This window comes from Bactrocera neohumeralis, unplaced genomic scaffold (genome assembly GCF_024586455.1).
Source record: "Bactrocera neohumeralis isolate Rockhampton unplaced genomic scaffold, APGP_CSIRO_Bneo_wtdbg2-racon-allhic-juicebox.fasta_v2 cluster11, whole genome shotgun sequence".
NCBI lineage: Eukaryota > Metazoa > Arthropoda > Insecta > Diptera > Tephritidae > Bactrocera > Bactrocera neohumeralis.
This window is the reverse complement of record NW_026089624.1, coordinates 10,104,133-10,124,358: the sequence shown is the minus strand read 5'-3', so window position 1 is coordinate 10,124,358 and position 20,226 is coordinate 10,104,133. Positions and strand designations below refer to the sequence as shown.

Here is a 20,226-nt window from a genome sequence, read left to right as displayed (position 1 = left end):
GAATAATATTAATATTCAGTAGTTTTGCAAATAACTTTAGCATCATTGATCTATCAGATTTCGGCACAAATTCGATGACAGATTTTGCAACGTTTTCTTTAACTATAATGCGTACACCGTCGCGGTGATTTTTAGTTTGGTTGATAGACAGAAGAACTTTATATTTTGGGAAATAAATTCTCCACAATCTGGCCACCATGTTTCACTTGTGCCAAGTAAATCGATGTTTAATGTTTCCAATTTCTAAAATCGTATTGGCTAATTTTCAAGGCTCGTATAAACTTCTTGTATTCCATATTCCGATGTCTAAAGTTTGTTTTGTTTTACCTCCGTTTTACTTTATCATTGTCATATGATATGCTAGGATGTATACTTCAGTGGTTTCCCCTTGCCTTCTAAAGGGTTTACTGTTTTCCATCCTTACACATTTATATCTACTGAGCCTCTCATCACGTCAATATAACAAATCCCCGAGTGGAACATACAAAATAGCTCACTTGATCTCTTGCGATCACCCTACGGCCAAAAGAATCTTGGCACAGTGAATGAGCCGATCGTCGTTCCGCGCGTTCCAGTAGTAGAGTACACGAGTATAAGGACCTGTTCCATTTAGTGATAGTGGAACTAGGATACCCTTTCTTGCTAGCTCATCAGCTTTACAGTTGCCTGCGATTCCAATGTGGTGTGGGATCCATAAAAGTCTTATCACAAAGTGACTCGATGCTATTGGTAACAAGGTTAGGTACTCCTTAATTAGCCCTGAACGCAAGGTTATTGGACTCAAGGCTATGTTATCAGAATGGATAGTCAATTCTTTGGACAATGCGTTCTCCGGGCAGAGAAAAGACCGCCAGTGTTTGAAAAACCATCCGTCGAATTCACTTTATGCGTCAGAACCCGGTCATTTTCACGGTCGTTTGACTATCTCCTTTTAATATACCCACCGCATCTCAAGCCTGAGCGCTATCAGCTTTGTCATCCATTGCGAGGATCCTGAGTACCGCCTTTTCGAACCCTTAGCTTATGGCTCCTTGCTTTCGCTGAGAGAACCGACGGACTCCGTAGTTAGCAGCACTTGCCAATAAAATTGCGCTGTTTTCTCTAGCTTTATTACCTTCCAGTTAGGCGTGGGTAGTGACGGGTTGCAACCAAACTCGATAGGTAGGGCATAGCAAAAGATCCACTTCTTGAAATGGTGGATGCAAAATGTTCCCACCAGGAAATGAACGCAACGTGAAGGTTTAGAAACAGATCACTGCAAGTTGGGGTGTCATTTGCACCAATTGGGGTAGTGCTCCACGAATATCGCAATACATTCCACAAATTTAAACCTATCAAATCTATGTATCTCCAATGAATAAGTGATCCAAAATATTATACCAATATATGTTCTAATATGAATATCAGTCTTTATACCAATAGCTGCTGAATTTATTTTATATAAATTCTTATTAAATGTACTTTTTTATATTTACTAGCTGTCGCGGCAATTGCTATTGTTTCTCATCTCCAGTATCTTTCATTTCAACCACCTATGGTGCGGGGCTGAGGCTGAATCAATAAAATACAGTCATGGACCATTAGTGTCGTCACTAAATGTACGATCGCTAGATTATGGCACGCCGACGAAAGTAGCTGCTAGTTCATCTGGAGTGTTTGACGAGGATGCTACTAACGCTGACTTTGGAACAACCGCAAAGAATGCGGCCTCATCTACAGCCGCTGCCCTCGAGAGTCCGACAGACACCGGTGGTGAAATAGTCGTGCCAAAAACTTTTCCATTGAATGCACAAGAACCAACGTGCGAACAGTTACGTGCGATGTGGATGTAAGTATGACCACACTAAACGACTTTTACGATAGTAACACAGATATGTATATAAATTATATTATATATAACACAATTTTCGTGTCATTTTGCAGTTTTTCTAAGAGACAATCTCGAGCCGCAGAAATTACAAACGAAATACCAACCTATCGGGATCCGTTTGCCTACAATGTCTGGGACCCATTTTATTCAACTACCCGCAACATGGGAGGAGGGTAATATAATTTTAAAATTGCAATGGAAACAAGACAAGACAAAGTTTTTATGTAATCTGTAACTTGAGCAAAAACTGAGATATCTTAATGAAACGAGGTAAACATGTTTCTTGGCATCATAAGGCGGTTGGTATTACAGATGGGCGTAGTCGGACTACTGCCATGCCAACAAACCTTCATTAAGAGAAAACTTATAAAGTGCCATAACCAAGCACCAATACAAGATAAATAACTAAATATACCAAACACATAAGAATTTACATTCGAGATGGTGTAAGAAGACTTAATAGGAGACGGGGCTTCGCCCACTTTATGGTAAAATCACATATCTCGGGACCTGTTCGACCGATTTCTCCTCACATCCCCATATATGGGTGAGAAAATAGGCGAAATTAGCCTACTTCTTACAGCGAATAACACAGTACAACAACAATCTAGGGGGTGAGAAATTCCAAGTCAGGGTGATGGTACTAGGTCAGTATAGTAAAACCCTCAAAGGGTTTGGCGTTGGTATGTGTCAGTTTTTTTTTAATGACCTTTTAAATTTCCCAGTACAAGCGAAAAAAACATCAAGAAAAGGAAAAAATTTAAAAGGTCATAAAAAAAACTGACACATACGAACGCCAAACCCTTTGAGGGTTTTACTATCCTGACCTAGTACCATCACCCTGACTTGGAATTTCTCATCCCCCAGACAATAATCCCAAAAATGTTCCACAGTGTAATATAACGGCATAAAACTTTGCATTATTGATGCCTTTAGAGTTATGAAGAAGAATTGTCTAAATCCAACAAAAACTGTCCTAGCCCCTAGATACCGAATATTTGACACCATTATTGCGTTTTAACCGCAAATATCGGTCAATATGCGAGCTATAGTATATTTGAAATTCAGGGACAACCCTTTCCCGACGGTGGTATGTCTGATGGACACCCTGCATCCATGTATCAAAAATTTGTTGAATCGGCTCAATACTTCCCTTAGCTCCCTTACATCTAATAAAACGCTTTTCATACTTTAATCTGGCTTTATACCACTTACATGAACCTATATATGTATAAGAAAATGAGAGAGCGTATTTTACTCATAAAAGTGTATCTTTGTGTATAAAAGGGATAAAATCGGGTGAAAACTTGACCTAGCCCCCATATAACAAACATATAACATCTGAGTGACTTTATTCAATAAGATTGGTGAGAGTATGTGAGGTACTTTAATGATTCTCAGGGAATATTTTATTAGTATGTTGGATGTTAATAGTCTGTAATATTGGCAAAAATAGATTAAATCGAGCCGAAACTACCTCCAACTCCCAAATACTACGTACAAATAACATAATGGTTTTCGTTTTTTTAACAATCCGAACCGTCGAATATGTCGGTCTTCAAAAACTACTTATCCGATCATCATGAAACTTTGTACATATACTCCTGAAGGTATTAGAAGTAAAAAAGGGTACTTTATATTAAAAACAAAAAAATTATGAAAGATAACAAAAAAATGTTTATCAAAAAATCGTCAAATTTAGCTGCTTCAACGCCATCTAGCATTACAGTAATGAAGTTTCAACCATGAATATGCGGTGACGACAATATCTAATTCAATTGAAAATACATAGTTTCAACTGTTTCTAATTTTTCTAGATTTATTTGTTATTTTCTTCTGTCGTTACATGCAGTATAAAACTATTAAAATTTTTGAGGTAATCGGTAAATTTTGTGGTTAGCTGTCACTTTATTATTTTAAATCTTAATCGCTGATGTTAATTCTTACTCTGCTTTTCTTAGAAAATGCCTCGAAAACGGAAATCTGGTATATCCAAATCATACTCATACTAATCTTATCGGGTGATTTTTTAAGAGCTTGATAACTTTTTTAAAAAAAACGCATAAAATTTGCAAAATCTCATCGGTTCTTTATTTGAAACGTTAGATTGGTTCATGACATTTACTTTTTGAAGATAATTTCATTTAAATGTTGACCGCGGCTGCGTCTTAGGTGGTCCATTCGGAAAGTCAATTTTGGGCAACTTTTTCGAGCATTTCGGCCGGAATAGCCCGAATTTCTTCGGAAATGTTGTCTTCCAAAACTGGAATAGTTGCTGGCTTATTTCTGTAGACTTTAGACTTGACGTAGCCCCACAAAAAATAGTCTAAAGGCGTTAAATCGCATGATCTTGGTGGCCAACTGCCCATGCATCCCGAAAAATGCACTGTTTGGTGTGGTTTGTACGCTGGTGGAATCATTGGACCGTATTTTTTCAAAGATGCTGTTGGACGCAACGTTACGGTGAATGGCGATCGCTATCGTTCGATGCTAACAAACTTTTTGTTGCCAAAAATGGAAGAACTGAACTTGGTTGACATGTGGTTTCAACAAGATGGCGCTACATGCCACACAGCTCGCGATTCTATGGCCATTTTGAGGGAAAACTTCGGAGGACAATTCATCTCAAGAAATGGACCCGTAAGTTGGCCACCAAGATCATGCGATTTAACGCCTTTAGACTATTTTTTGTGGGGCTACGTCAAGTCTAAAGTCTACAGAAATAAGCCAGCAACTATTCCAGCTTTGGAAGACAACATTTCCGAAGAAATTCGGGCTATTCCGGCCGAAATGCTCGAAAAAGTTGCCCAAAATTGGACTTTCCGAATGGACCACCTAAGACGCAGCCGCGGTCAACATTTAAATGAAATTATCTTCAAAAAGTAAATGTCATGAACCAATCTAACGTTTCAAATAAAGAACCGATGAGATTTTGCAAATTTTATGCGTTTTTTTTTAAAAAAAGTTATCAAGCTCTTAAAAAATCACCCGATATAAATGCGAAAATGAGGTTTCAACAATGAATACTGTAATACCGTCCCACTATATTACCGGCGATGACGACAATATCTAATTCAATTGAATTTACATAGTTTCAAATGTTTGTAATTTTTCTATATTTATTATTATTTTCTTCTGTCGTTACTATTCAAGTTTTTGAGGTAATCAGTAATTTTTGTGGTTAGCTGTCACTTTATTATTATAGATCTTACTCGCTGATGTTAATTATTACTCTGCTTTTCTTAGAAAACGCCTCGGGAGCGGAGATCTGGTACATATATCCAAAATCAGGAGTTTACGCAGAAATGTTGTTGAAAATTGGTGATGGTTGTTTAGATGTTGACGTTGAAGGCCATATATTACTGTCAAGAGAATGTTGTAATTTAGTAGAAAGTGATGTGGATCTCATTGCTAATGTTTTTCCGGAATTGCAACAAAATTTGTGTAGTGATTAGTGGTTGTGTGCAAGAGCAATATTAGCACCAAGAAATGAAATTGTTAATAGGATCAACACTGACATTTTAAACGAGGTTCAAGGAGAAATGAAGGTATATTTGTCAATGGATACAATTATAGATACGGAACTAAGTACTTCATATCCTGTGGAGTTTTCAAATTCACTTGAACTATCGCGTGTACCATCACATAAACTTCAATTGAAACTAAATGTACCAGTAATGCTTATGCGAAATCTAGATGCTCCTCGGCTATGTAATGGAACAAAGCTTCGGATAACAAAATTGGGACAGAACATACTTGGTGCTAACAGGTGTCGGTAAGGGAAATTGTGTTATAATACCTCCGATACCAATTATTCCCACTGACCTTCCATTCCAATTTAAAAGGGTTCAGTTTCCCGTCAAGCTTAGCTTTGCTGTTACTATAAACAAAGCACAAGGACAAACATTACAGGTAGCAGGAGTGCATTTAGAAAACCCATGCTTCTCTCATGGTCAACTTTATGTAGCCTGTTCCCGTGTTTTTAATGCCCAGAATTTACATATATTTGCACCCGACGGGAAATTTATAACATTGTCTACAAAAATATTCTAGATTAATACTTTGAATTTTATTTTTTTAAATTGTTAGAATTCAGAATTATTTATTTTTGTTACGGTATACTATATATATTTTAACATTAATTGTTGCATTTCGATACGTATATTTTAAGGTGTTGAAACTTCATTGTCTGTAGTAATTTTTAAAAATTGTTGATCTCAGCCAAGCAATAAAATTTAGTTATCATGTTGACTCATTTCTATTATTATACCCTTACCCTTTATCTCTCATACTTATTTAATGGCTCCACTGAGTATATATAATTGCTTGGATTCCTTATTAGTTTATATCTTAGGAAAAGAGAAATAAGTATATAAAACAGTTCATTGTTTGTCGCGATTTGCGCGAGTTATGTTTGTAAAGCTATACGCTAATTAGAGGTGTGTTCAAAAAGTATCGCGAATTTTGTGTTTTTTCAAAAATTATTTATTTATTCATGAATATCTATTTTGTCCCCTTCAAAGTAATCCCCATGAGATATTATACACTTGTGCCAACGGTTTTTCCAATATTCGAAGCACTTCAAAAAATCATTTTTTTTTATCTTCTCCTGCTCCTCCTTCGATGCCGTCTTTATCTCGTCAAGAGAAGCGTAACGTCGTCCTTTTATGGGCCTCTTCAGTTTAGGGAACAAGAAAAAGTCACAGGGGGCCAGATCTGGGGAATACGGTGACTGCGGCATCATTAGTGTCGTGTTTTTGGGCAAAAAGTCGCGCACAAGCAACGATGTGTGAGCAGGGGCGTTATCGTGGTGCAAAATCCAATTTTTGTTCTTCCACAAATCCGGGGGTTTCTGGCGGATTGCTTCGCGCAAATTGCGCATAACTTGCTAATCGATATGTTAAGGTCCTCAGCAACTTCTATAACGGTTATTCGACGGTTGGCCGATACCATTTTCTCCACTTCATTAATTTTTTCGTCTGTTGTTGAAGTGCTCGGGCGTCCGGCACGCTCTTCGTCGTTCACATTTTCTCGGCCTTCTGAGAACAATTTGTACAACCGATAAACGTTGCTTCGGTCCAAGGTAGCTTCTCCGTATGCCACAGTCAACATTCGGAATGCACCCGCGCACTTAATTTCGTTTTTCACACAAAATTTGATATAGGTTCTTTGATCCATTTTTTTGAATAGGTAAAAATCGAAGACGATCCAAAACACGTGCAAGCAAAGCAGCTGTCAACAATTAAATAAACATTAAAAATGGCCGAGCTTGTCGGCTTAAGTGAGAGACATGAGTACCAACATAACGCCACAAAAAAACTCGAAATTCGAATATACGTAACCCGCGAAAATTCAAAATTCGCGATACTTTTTGAACACACCTCGTATGTTATTAAAAATATATGTATGCTCTCAAAAGAATTACGTCACTATATGATTTCTGTTTTTCAACTGCTTATTCAATTCAAAACTTAATACTCCTTAAGCTAAATATTATTCTATAAATATAATTTTATACATTAAAAAATGCTGACTCGTGACATTCCGTCACGTTCAGCTTTTTATACATGCCTCATGGTTGGCTTCAAATTACAACTAATAGGACAGTCATACATAACTCCCCCTTCGTTGCTTTTAGGATTCTCCTGAATCCTTGTATTTAAAATTTTAACTTTTACATTTTCATTTAAATTTTCGATATGATATATAAATGTTAAATGATATTAAACCTCATTTTTTAAAAATTTACTTTTACTTCATATGTTTGATTTAATACTGGTACAGGGTATATGTATTTAAAAAAAAATTCTTTTTTACAATTTTCATACGATTTATTTTTTATTTCGATTTTACAATTACAAAAATTTATTATATAATTTTTTTGAAGTGTAAATTTTCGTTTATCGCATTTTTGGATCATTTCATTGTTATTGTCATTTTTAACTACATAGCATAGTATCATCAAACAACTCTTGCATATAAGTTTTATTATTATATTTAAATATACAATTATAATTAAAAATACAATATTCACTTAATTTTAATTTTCTTAACAATGTATTAGCTTTGTATCGATAATGTTTAGATTCTAACGTTATTATTTCCTCATCTATTTGATCAATTTCGAAATTATTTTTGTTTGGCATTGATGTGATTAACTTTAAATCGGTAGATAATTATGTTTTTGGTACCTGTATTGCAAAAATCACAGACTCATTTTTGTAAGTGAAAACTCCTACTTTTGCAAGTTTTAGCCTATAAAAATCTCTCGTAAAATAGTCGATTTCGTCTTTTGTGAATATTGCTGGTTGTATAAGGTTATATTTTGCTTCTGCTATATTGTTTTGCATTTCTTTAATTTTTTCCTCTAAGTATCTTAATTTGTTCAACTGATCATTAAAGAAAACATGTTTCATTATTTCACTGTTCCCTGTTTGTACTTGGTTCAATGAATTCGATACTTGCTTCCTTTCATTTTCTATTGTACTCTTTAGTGTATAGAGACTATTATTAAAATGGTTGTTTATCAAAATTTGTTTATTTAAATTATTTATCTCATTGTGACTATTTTCTTATACTATCCTTAGATGTTCTTCTACATATATCTTGCCTGTCTTCATCGTCCATTATACCTAATAACCATTATTAAGTTGTGCCTACTATGTTAATGAGTCCTCTCTTCCTCCTATTTTCCTCCCTGGGGGTAATTGATCATATTTTTGACTTTATAATTTCTACTACATTTAAAAGTAGTTCTTTGTTATTTATAAATATATTACTTTTTATTCAATGCCCTTAAGCTAAATGTAGTTTCATCCCTCTCATTTGGGTTTTCAATATTTGCCAATTTCATTGGTCTTTTTATATTCGTCGGATGAACGTTCTGTAGTGGATTAATTCGGTAATTAGGTTGATCTTTATGCCGTACTCTTTTGTAATTTTTTATCGGCTCGGTCGATCTCAGTTCTTTATAGTCCTCTCTGTACCTATTTGTATTGTTTTTTCTGGTCTATTGTGTTTTTTAAAATGGTTGTACCTACACTATTTCTTGCATTATTGGCTGTACATTTTTTGGTTAAGTGATAGCGATCATTATAGTTACCTATAACGATCTGTATCCTCATTTTTGTTGAGAGGATTGGATCCTGAATTCTTTTTAGTTTTTCCAACAAGCCTCTTGATGTCTGCATTAACTGTATGGGAGTTTGGTTTTGTTAAGTGTACTTCGACTCCTTCTGCATTTAAGAACTGAATCAACTGTTCTTCCCTGAATTCGTTGTCCATGATGATCTTTTTTGGTTTCCCAAATTTCTTGAAATGTTCAATTATTATGACCTTCTTTGCTCTCCAATTTCTATCAGTTATATTGTATGCTGCTGCAAATTTTGTTAGTTTATCAATTACTGTAACAAATTACTGCTTTTTAAAATGAAAAATGTCCACATGTATTATTTCGTTTTTATCTGAAGGTGTCCCTGTTAGTTTACACTTCGGCTTCATCGGTTTCCTGCCTTTTTTAATTTGCTTGTATTTGTCGCAATTATCTATAATTAGCTGTACATGTTCCCTTAATTTTGGATAGTATATTTTATCCTTAAATGTATTGTAAGTCTCGAAATGCATTGATTCATTACTATGGTAAAGTGAAATTTGTTTATGCAGGTCTTCTTCTTGTATAATTTCTGTTGCTCTTTTTCTAAATTTAATGAATTGCAAGCTGCTATTGCAAGAAAACATGCTTATAAGTAATAGTTGAATTTTGTGATAATCGGCCTCCTCCACTTCGGAAAAAAGACCCACTTTGCTTTCGCCGATTTTTGGAAAGTTTTAAATTCGTCTTAAAAAATCTGCTACTACATTGTTTTTCCCTTTCTGATATTCAATTTCATAATTGAACTCTTGCAGTATCAATAGTCATCCTTTATATATATTATTTAAAAACACTATCAGGCAATGATCAGTTATAATTTTAAATTATGTGCCATATATGTGCGGCCTGAAATATATAATGGCTTGAAATTCTTTATCTGTTGTAGCAAATTTCTGTTCATGGTTATTTAATGTCTGGAAATGTAGCACACTGGCTGACTTTGTTGAGAAAGCACTGCGCTTATTGCGTAATCACGTGCATCAGTTGTAATAGTAAACTCCTTATCATTTTCAGGGAATTTTAAAATTGGATGTGATGAAATTAGTGTTTTCAAATTTTCAAAACTAGCTAAGTACTGCGGATCTCTTGGAATTATTTTGTAGCCTTTTTTAAGTACTTTGTCATTGGATAAGCTACTTTCGAATAGTCCTTAATACATTTCCTATAATGCCAAATAGCTCCCAAAAGACCTTCAAGCTGTCTCTCTGTTTTCGGAAGTTCCAACTCTTTTATTGCCATAATTTTTTCTGTATTAGGTTTAATTCCATCTTTTGTTAATGTGTGCCCTAAAAATTTCGTTTCTTTCTTTAGAAAGCTACATTTGCTTGCTTGAATTTTTAAAATGTGATTCGCTAAAACCGCGAAAATTTTTTCAAGTAATAGAATATGCTCTTCCAACTACGTGGAAAAGACCAAAATATCATCCAGATAGACAACACAAATTTTGCTTATGAATTCTCTTAGAATCTCGTTCATCATTCTTTGGAACGTGGCTGGGGTATTTTTAAACCCAAAAGGCATATGGATGTACTCATACAGTCCTGCCGTAGTAACTAATGCTGTCTTTTCGATGTCCCTTTCTGACATTAATATTTGGTGATAACCTTTGTCTAAATCAATGGTGCGAAAATATTGCGCTTTGCCCAATTTATCCAAAATCCCATCAATATTTTTGCAATATCTTTTTTTATTTATTGAATCTGCTTTTTGTTTTAAAAGCCTAACAATAAGTTTTAAAATCTTAAATCTATTTAAAAACTAGACAAGCTCAAGCAAGTGTTTGAGCTGTTTTGGTGATACGTTGCTCCTTAGTACGCAGGCATATCTCTTCTTTTAAGGCGTGTTTGATCGCAGGAATGTACCAAAGCATTAGCCAAAGGGTTTGGGTGATCTCGGAGTTTAGATATATATTTAATTCTGCTGTCTTCTACTTCTTTCTTTACCATAGAAATACCAAGGTCTTTATGGATATTTTCATTACGCATGTACCATGGTGAACACGTGATTGTTCTAAGCATTTTTGATTGGAACCTTTGTATTATATCAATATTAGTTGCACAGGTCGTACCCCACAGTTGAATGCCATACATCCAAATCGGCTTTATGGCCGCATTATATAAAAGCACTTTGTTGTCTAGGCTAAGTTTAGAGTTTTTATTTAAAAGCCAATTTAAATTTGCAGCTCTTATCTTCATGCAAGTTATTTTACTAGATATGTGTTTTCTCCACGTAAGTCTTCTATCTAGGTGAATACCAAGATAAGTTACGTCGTTCGCTTGGGGTACTAGAATATTGTTCATTTTTACTGCCGGACACATTTTAGGTCTTAGTGAAAACGTAACATGCTTGCATTTTTGTTCATTTACATTTATACGCCAGTTGGCTAGCCATTCTTCGACAGGCCTTAAGTGCTCGGCTAATATTCTTGATGCTATTATGTGGCATTTGTTACGGCTCACTAAAGCTGTGTCATCCGCAAAAGTTGAGGTCAATATATTATTAGCTGTAGGAAGATCTGCAGTATATATGATGTATAGAGTTGGGCCTAAAACACTACCCTGGGGTACACCAGCCCTTATCTGTCGTTCGTCAGATATGAAATCTCCCACTTTTACCATAAATTGTCTATTTTTTAAATAAGACTCCAATGTTTTATACAATTCTAAAGGTAGAATGTTTTTAATCTTATACAAAAGGCCTTCATGCCACACCTTATCAAACGCCTGAGCCACGTCTAGAAATAAAGCTGAACAGTACTCTCTTTGCTCAAATGCTTTTCTTATTTCGTTAGTAATTCTATTTACTTGCTCTATCGTGCTATGTTTTTCACGAAACCCGAATTGGTGCGTTGGTATTATATTTTTTTCGTGGAGGAAAGGAGACATCTTTGATAGTAACACTTTTTCAAATATTTTAGAAAGACAGGGTAGAAGACTGATTGGTCTGTATGAAGACGGCTGTGTTAAGTCTTTCCCAGGTTTATCTATCAAGATAATCTGCGACTTTTTCCATGAAATAGGATAGTATCCGAGATTAAGAATTGCACTGAAGAGCGAAGAGAGCACTTCTACAGCAATATTTGGTAACTCAATTAGCATTTTTGGGGTAATATTATCATGTCCTGGTGACTTTTTTGGTTTAAGTTCTTTTATTATTCTAATAATTTCAGTAGGTGAAGTCTTAAAAGACTCGAGTGACTCGTTAACTGTGTTGGGTAAGCTGGACAACTCGAAGTTGTTCTTTGGGCAATTTGGTTGAAATACCTTTTCTAGGTAATTTGCAAAACAATTAGCCTTTTCCTCGTCACTTCGAGCCCAATTTCCGCCCATGTCTCGTATAGGCATGTTGGAGTTAGTTGGCGGCTTCAGGGACTTTTGGGCTTTCCAAAGAGAATTTTGCTTGCTTGAATTTGGACACAGCTTCTTTATATACATTTCGGTATTGGATTCTTCCTCACGTTTAAGCGCTTTTTTTAGTTTACGTGCAGCTGATTTCAATTGAAGCTGAGTGGAAGGGGAGCGACTTATCTGCCATTCACGCCTTGCACGCCTTTTTTCGTTTACAAGCTTTTCTATTTCTCTGTTAGTAATTTTTCTGGCACCAAGTGGCTTATAGTTTTTGTTTGGTGTTGCTAAGACAGCTGCTTTAGTTATTATATGTATCATTGAGTTCTTCTATGCTTTCGTCGATATCTCTACCTGTATTTATTTTGTACTCAACATTAATGTGGCTACTCACGTATTTTTTATATTTTAGCCAATTCGTTTTATAAGAAGTCAAACCTACTTTTGGATTAACGAATATGGGTTGTTCACATAACTTTATTAGTACAGGAGAGTGATCAGAAGATAGATCAGTACTTGTATCAGCTGTTATAAGCGATTTATCTATATTTTTGATTACAGCAAAATCAATTAAATCTGGTATTTTTTTACGATCACTAGGCCAATATGTCGGCTTACCAGGAGATATTATGTCAAGGTTATTGTGCCTATTTATAATAGTCTGATACAGCTGTCGTCCTTTCGGATTAATTAGCCGTGAGCCCCAATACGTGTGCTTTGCATTGTAATCTCCACCTGCTATAAATCTATGGCCTAGTGTTCCAAAAAAGTCTTTGAATTGGATGTCTGTAATTTTAAACCGAGGTGGGCAGTATATGGCCGTCAGATTTAAGTCCCCGCAGCGATTTTTAATAGTTATTGTTGTAGCTTGTAATTGCGCGGTGGCATAAGATTCTGATGTGTGGTGATTTAACCGTTTTCTAACCAACACTGCTGTTCCTCCATGTGCCTTTCCATCTGGGTGGTTTGTAACATAGAGTCTAAATCCCGGTATAAAGAAATTGTTTTTGTTCGTAAGATGAGTTTCTGACAATAGCATTACATCGATACTTTTTTCATCCAGAAATCTAATGAGTTCCAATTTATGTTGGTTAACACCGTTAGCATTCCATAAACAAATGTTCAATACACTCATTTTTTACTTAAAAAAGTTTGCAACATTTGGTTTTGTGATTTGATTACCTCTTGAATCATATTTTGCATTGAAGCCATAAATTGTGTCATACATTGGGTGAGGTTTAAAATCATAGTTTCAACGCTTCCATTTGGTTGGTTTTGGGGCAATTGCATTTGTGTAGTATTGCCTTTCACCACGTTTGCATAACTCCCTTGTGTAGCATTGTCCTTAAGATTTACTGGTTTTGAAATTTGGACGGGGATTTTAATATTTTCATTAGATGGAATATTCATCATTTGGTTACGACGTGCTTGGATGCCCTGTGACAACTTCGATTTTAAATCTTTGTATACAGGGCAACCCCTGTAGTTAGCAGTGTGATTTCCTCCACAATTGCTGCATTTTTTATTTAAATCCTCTTTTTTAAGAGTACATTTTGAAGTTGGATGTAGATCACCACATACTACACATACACTTCGTAGAGTGCAATATGCTTTCGTGTGTCCATACTCTTGGCAGTTTGTACATTGTACTGGACCATTTCTCTTGTGTGGTTCCTCAACGGTGATTCTGCGATGGAGAAGATATTTTAAATTGTAAATCGGGTGTATTTCATTTTTCTTTAATTTGTTGGAATCTGGCATCAATTCTATTTTGAACATTGGTTGTGGGACTTTGTTCTTGTTAAAAATATTTACTACTGATTTAATGCTAAAACCACCTTCTTCTAGTGCTTCTCTAACATCGTTAGAGTCTACCGAAGACTCTATACCTTTTATGACAACAACTAGGCCTTTTGAGCTCTTCAGTTGGTAAGAGTAGTAATTCTTGTTATCATTTGATAGGAATTTTACAATTTCCATGAAACTTTTTTCAGTGTATGTTTGAATTTTTGTTTCATCTATGTTACCTTTTTTCAAAGGCACAATGTGGAAATTGTTTGTGCCTATTATATTGCTCATTTTGAAACAAGCGCATTTGAGCTACGCTCACGCAAATAGATTGGAGGGGGTTTGGCATTCACGACCGTGGTGGTACCCTTTGCTTCGTCGTTAGGCCCTTTGCTTAATAAGGCAAATCTGTTGCCATTAAGAATTTCTGGCTTTTTGGTGTTTGGCGCGTTTGCTTGAAATTTTTTGGTATTGACCGCTGTTTTAATAGGACTCAATTTCCTTTTTACATTAATGTAGCGATCAATACCAGTCTGAACTGATGGCCCTTTTTTGCTTGGTACATTCTCACCTTGCATTTTATTTTCCTTCGCTGTCCGGGTGCTTGCTGGCTGCATAGTGGCTGCTGTCAGTGGATTTGTTGTTGCCCGATTGCTGTTTACTGCTGCTTCTGCTGACTGCGCTTGCTTAGTCTCTCTTTCGTCTGATCGATGCGATGACTCATCATCGCCGTTACATTTCTTTTTGCCAGGAGTTGCTGTTGTTGGCTCGACAAAACTGAAGTAGGCATTTAAGGAATGCCTACGGTTTTGCGGTTGAGGCTGCGAAGCACTCATAATTGTTTGTTTTTTGTTTTGTTTTTATATATTTGTTTTGTGCACTATTTGTTAATGTTTATTATTCAAAGTTTGTGTGCACTGTTTTATTATTTGTTTGTTTGTTTTTATTTATTATTTTTTGTTTGCTTACTTATTGCAAAAGCGGAGCGAATTCAAAAACACGTCCGTACACAACTATTTTGTATCATAATATCCCGATGCTGATTGGTAAAACAACCGTCATTAAGGTTTGTTTCTACCGGTTTCTCAACCCGACTCATAGTATCTACTTCCATGGGAGTAGGCCTATTGAAACTCCTAGACCTATAATGTCCACTGTTATTATTGGTCCAAGTATTTCTAGAGTACTGTCTAGAAAAATTATTTGTATTTTGTAGTCTGCTATTATGTTGACCCGATCCACTTGTTTGACCTCGAAAATTGTATGTGATATTAGTTTTATCATTTTGTTGCTGACATGCAGAATTATTTGCATGTGTTGGCCCATAATTTTGTTGATTGTTAAAACTATTTGCATATCTAGCCCTAAAACTTTGTTGGCCCGTAAAATTATTTCTATTACTTGGCGCATTGTTTTGCGCCCTATAATCGTGATTTTTTCTTTGCCACATGCTATTAACATCTAAATTATTGGATTTTTTAAATGAAGGATTTAAATTACCTTCGCCTAGCCCTATGAAACTATATATAATTCCTCATAATTGAGTCAATGAAATTGAGTTTCTTATTACATAAGCACAAGTCCCTAATGTGATTTGCTTAATACGTTGAATAAGCATTCTTAAAAAATTTCCTTCATTGCTTCCTCGTTTTCATCGAAAGCTCCAAATTCAGTTATAGCATCAATTATTTCATTAACTCTGTTGCTTAGCTCACTAATTCTACCTACTCCCAATGAATTTATTTCCCTAGTTATGGTCGTTTGATCTTTCCTAGGCTTAAAATGTTGTTTTAGTTTTATTTTGCAATCTTCCTAACTAGCTGGTAATAAGAAAAAATAGAAAACTGAAAGAAGGAGGACCTTTCCGTTACAATTAAGAACTCATGCTTGGAGAGGCTTTCTTAGAGGTGTCTAGGAACCAATTTTTCAGGGTATCCAACGAAAAAAAAGTTTTTTTTTTGATCCACCCTAATATATATTTTTATTTTTATTTTTTTTGTACAACTGCAGTTTTTGTTGTTTAATTTAATTATTGTTTTAACTTCTGTTAACAATTGTCGAGATAATCTCTTGTTCTTGTTGTTATTCTGTTTTAATCGTCCACAGTTTTTTTCTGATTTCGGTTCGCTCTCAGTTATGTTTGTAGAGCTATACGCTAGTTATGTTATTAAAACTATATGCTCTCAAAAGAATTACTTCACTGTATGATTTCTGTTTTTCAACTTTTTATTCAATTCAAAACTTAAGACTCCTTAAGCTACAAATTATCCTATACATTTAATTTTATACATTAAAAAATGCTGACTCGTGACATTACGTCACCTTCAGCTTCTGATACATGCCTCTGTGGCATGGTTGGCTTCAAATTACAACTATTAGTTCAGTCATACATAACTCGCGTACAGATCGGTTGCAAATTGATTGACCATATGTGTCTTTGTTTATATATTTATATTAAAGAATTAAATATTCAAATAAACAAATTTAATGCCTTCCTCAAATCAATTTTTAAACAGAAATGCCACGCGGTACCAAGCTCCCTATTCTGGAGCAATCCCAAATACTGATATTAAAGAGTTGGTGTGACTTCAGTTTGCTTACGAGTAAAATAACTTTTTTGCGCACCGAGTGGCAATCCTTCATATTTGCCGATGAGAAAAAGTTTTATTTAAATGGCTTCCAGTATTATTATCGAGAGAAAGAAACCCGCATCGCCGCAACTTTTCGTAGAATTTTCGAGCATTCTCCCTGTCGGCCAACTTGTCAAGCTTTTTGTACTCACGGATAACCGCTATGCTCTTATAGGTAAGCTTCACGTGCTAATGGAATGCATCTTTGGTCACATCGTTCTTCTCTTCTTTCGGGGCGTGGGCTCAAATCAGCAACATGTTGAAGAACTTCGCTTGTTGCGGATTGTGGCTAGACGTTCATCCACGGGGGTGAATGACAGTACTCTCCCACCACGAATCCCACACCAAATTTGATTATATGGCCACTGTAGTAACTGCTACAAGGACTTACTCGTCTCAGTCCTTGTCCGGATCATCGCATTTCTTCGACGGCGATGATGTCTGCCTGCACTTTAAGGCATAAAAACCAAATAAAAACTCAACTGATAAATATCACACTCTCGTGTGTGATTTAAATTCGCTTTCGTTATAATGGGTTAATTTTAAAGTCCTGGGCCTATCATAGTAAAACACATTTGTTTGAAAAATTCGATTTTTATTGAAAATATTTCCCATCAACTGTGATATACTAATTAAAGCGGTCTCCAACTTTTCGATATCATTTTTGCAGTGCAATGTGCCCTGTATGCGCCCAAAAGTAAAAATGATGGAAAAAGTTGTGACTATCGAGGGCAATACTTATTTCGAATAATTCATTTGTAACAAATCCTCCCCTACAATAAAATTACATTCTCATTAAAAAAAACAGCGAGAAATTATTTGCGCACTCAAGGGGGGAGCCTGATTTAGAAGCTTCAAAAAATCGAAATTTCTGGGGTTTATAGTTATAAATTTAAACATCATTCTCACATTGTTTGAATACAAAATATTTTATATTCTGCTTTTGGGAAGCAATTGCCTGATGCATCTCGCAAGTGAATTTGCCGAACGGCGGGCAGGATGCAGGTCGCAATTTCTATCTGAAACAAAAAATTTAACTATATTTTTTTTTTAATAACATATCTTTTAGTTAAAGCAAAAAAATTATAAAAAAAGTGTAAAATTCTACAATTTTTTAAAACTTGAAAAAAAATTGGGCTTTTACCAAAAATGTTCCAATTTTTGTTGTTTAAAAATATGTTCAAACATGACTTTTCTTAGGTTTTTTTATAGTTTAAATAGAAGATAATTTAATGCCAAAGATAATAAATTTTGCCCCAATTCGATCCGACGTTTAGTTTTTTTTCTATATTGCCCACCAATTCAGTAAAGTCGTAAAAATGAACAACCGAGAAATCGCGCGTCAAAGTTTTCGCTTTCTGCCCAAGCGTTAATATATCTGCCAAAGCTCTCGGTCACTATTTTCCTTCTAGCTTCGAAAATATTTCGAATTTCCATTTATAACTTTGGGAACATATTCTTCGATATTTTTTAAAGATGTTTAAGCAAAAAAAAATCGATTTTTTGAAGTTTCTAAATCAGGCTCCCCCTTTAATAGGTCGACGCCATTTCGTATATGTTCAGTAAACTAACTAATGTGAAAAAATTATTACTAATACATATAACCTGACAACAATAATAAAATAAAAGTACTCTTCATGCGCTGAAAAATGAGGGATATACGAACAATTTGGCACAAAGCATGTTAGGCTGTTTTCAGCGTAATAAGCGTACTTTTATTTTATTTTTGTGGTCAGGTTATATTAGTTATTATATCTCACTTTATAGTTTGATGTGATTTAAAAGCATGCCTTTTATTTTTTTTGTTTATTTTTTAGTTTATCGTGCTAAAAAATATGTATTTTGCAATGAATATATCTGGATAAAACTTTCCACAAGTAGTACTCTTAAAGTATATGATCTTATGCCCAAAAATTGTCCAAATCGGATTATTAACCGACCTTGACATCAAATAATTGGATCCCAGTACATTTGACTGATTTTATAACGCTTTTATTAGCGTCGCGGGCATGTTTGTATGTTCATAACTTTTTACAGTGATACTGAAACTGAACGGCACTGGCAAAAGCATTAACCGTTTAATAGGCTCTGCAAAAAAATTATTATGCAGCTAAAAGTATTAACTTTCCATGCTATAATTTGAATAACTTTAAGAGTACTACTTGTGCAAAGTCTTATCCCGATATATTCATTGCTGTTTAATTTGTATACTGATAGCGAAAGAATCAGATGGAATTTGTCCGCTTTCACGTGTGATAGGAATTGATCACTTTTCACACCTTCCCCCGTACCGCTCATCCCCACCATTAGTAGTTTTCAACATAGCCGTTATATGGGCGTGGTTATTATCCGATTTAACCAATTATCTCATACAAATTTATGAATAGAAACTAAAGATACTTCTTCTGAGCAAGTTTGGTTGGGTAAGTTTTAGCGGTTTGTGAAGTATATGCATTAAACCAAATTGAGGGTGGGGTTACGCTCACTTAAAAAAAGATCTCCTGTAACAATTTACAGGTTTATAACTTCATTTAGTGCTAAGCTATGGCAGATATGTTTTCGTTTAATGGCGTTTTGGGGTGGGTCTGATTGTGCCCATCTGCAACCTCGACCTCTCTTTGGTGCCAAGCATGTGGCGAATTTCATCAAGATAACTACATTTTTACTCACGCTATCGCTTTCGCAAACAAATAATATAGTTTAAAAAAAACTAAAAACTACGCTTTTAAAACATATCAAATTAAAAAGTGAAAAATAATTCATTGTATAAACTAACAATAATAATGGAAAATTTCCTGCATTATTGTGAGAAAAGCCTGGAATGCTCGATATATGAAAAATATGTCACCAAGCATCCCACGCTTTTCTCACAATAATGCAGGAATTTTTCCTTCATTATTATTGTTAGTTTATACAAAGACTTATTTTTCACTTTTTAATTTGATATGTTTTAAAAGCGTCGTTTTTAGTTCTTTTTTAAACAATATTTATTTTTAATTTTTTAGTTTGATGTGAGAAACCCCAAATTTGTTAAAATATGAACTACAGGGTGGGCCAAAAGAAACCAAGGGGTGTAAAAGTTTAATAACTTTTTCGTTTATTAATTTTTTTTTTATTGAAATTAAATGGAGAGCGGTATCGGTTTATCATAGAAAATGTTTTACGTCCTGCTCTTGAAAACAGACCTGGTATGTGGTTTCAGCAAGACGGAGCTACTGCCCATACTGCCCGAGACACAATGGCACTTTTAAGTCAAATTTTTGGAGGGCGAATAATTTCCAGAAAATCGGAAATTATTTGGCCAGCGCGATGGCCAGATTTGACAGCACCCGACTATTTTCTTTAGGATTATTAGAAGGAGCGAGTGTATGTGAACAAGCCAGAGACAATCCTTGTACTCAAGGCAAACATTGGTGCAGAAATTCGAACGCTACAGCCACAAGT

General features: G+C 35.0%; 1 protein-coding gene across 1 annotated transcript in view; it reads left to right on the top strand.

Annotated features, from left to right (window-relative positions):
• Positions 1-1,206: 1,206 nt before the first annotated feature.
• The window catches only part of LOC126765886 (uncharacterized), a 216,101-nt gene continuing 197,081 nt past the window's right edge, over positions 1,207-20,226 (top strand). The window contains exons 1-3 of the mRNA XM_050483558.1: positions 1,207-1,239; positions 1,479-1,828; positions 1,924-2,043. Of these exons, the coding sequence (XP_050339515.1) occupies positions 1,207-1,239; positions 1,479-1,828; positions 1,924-2,043 (503 nt within the window). The remainder of the gene's footprint in view (positions 1,240-1,478; positions 1,829-1,923; positions 2,044-20,226) is intronic.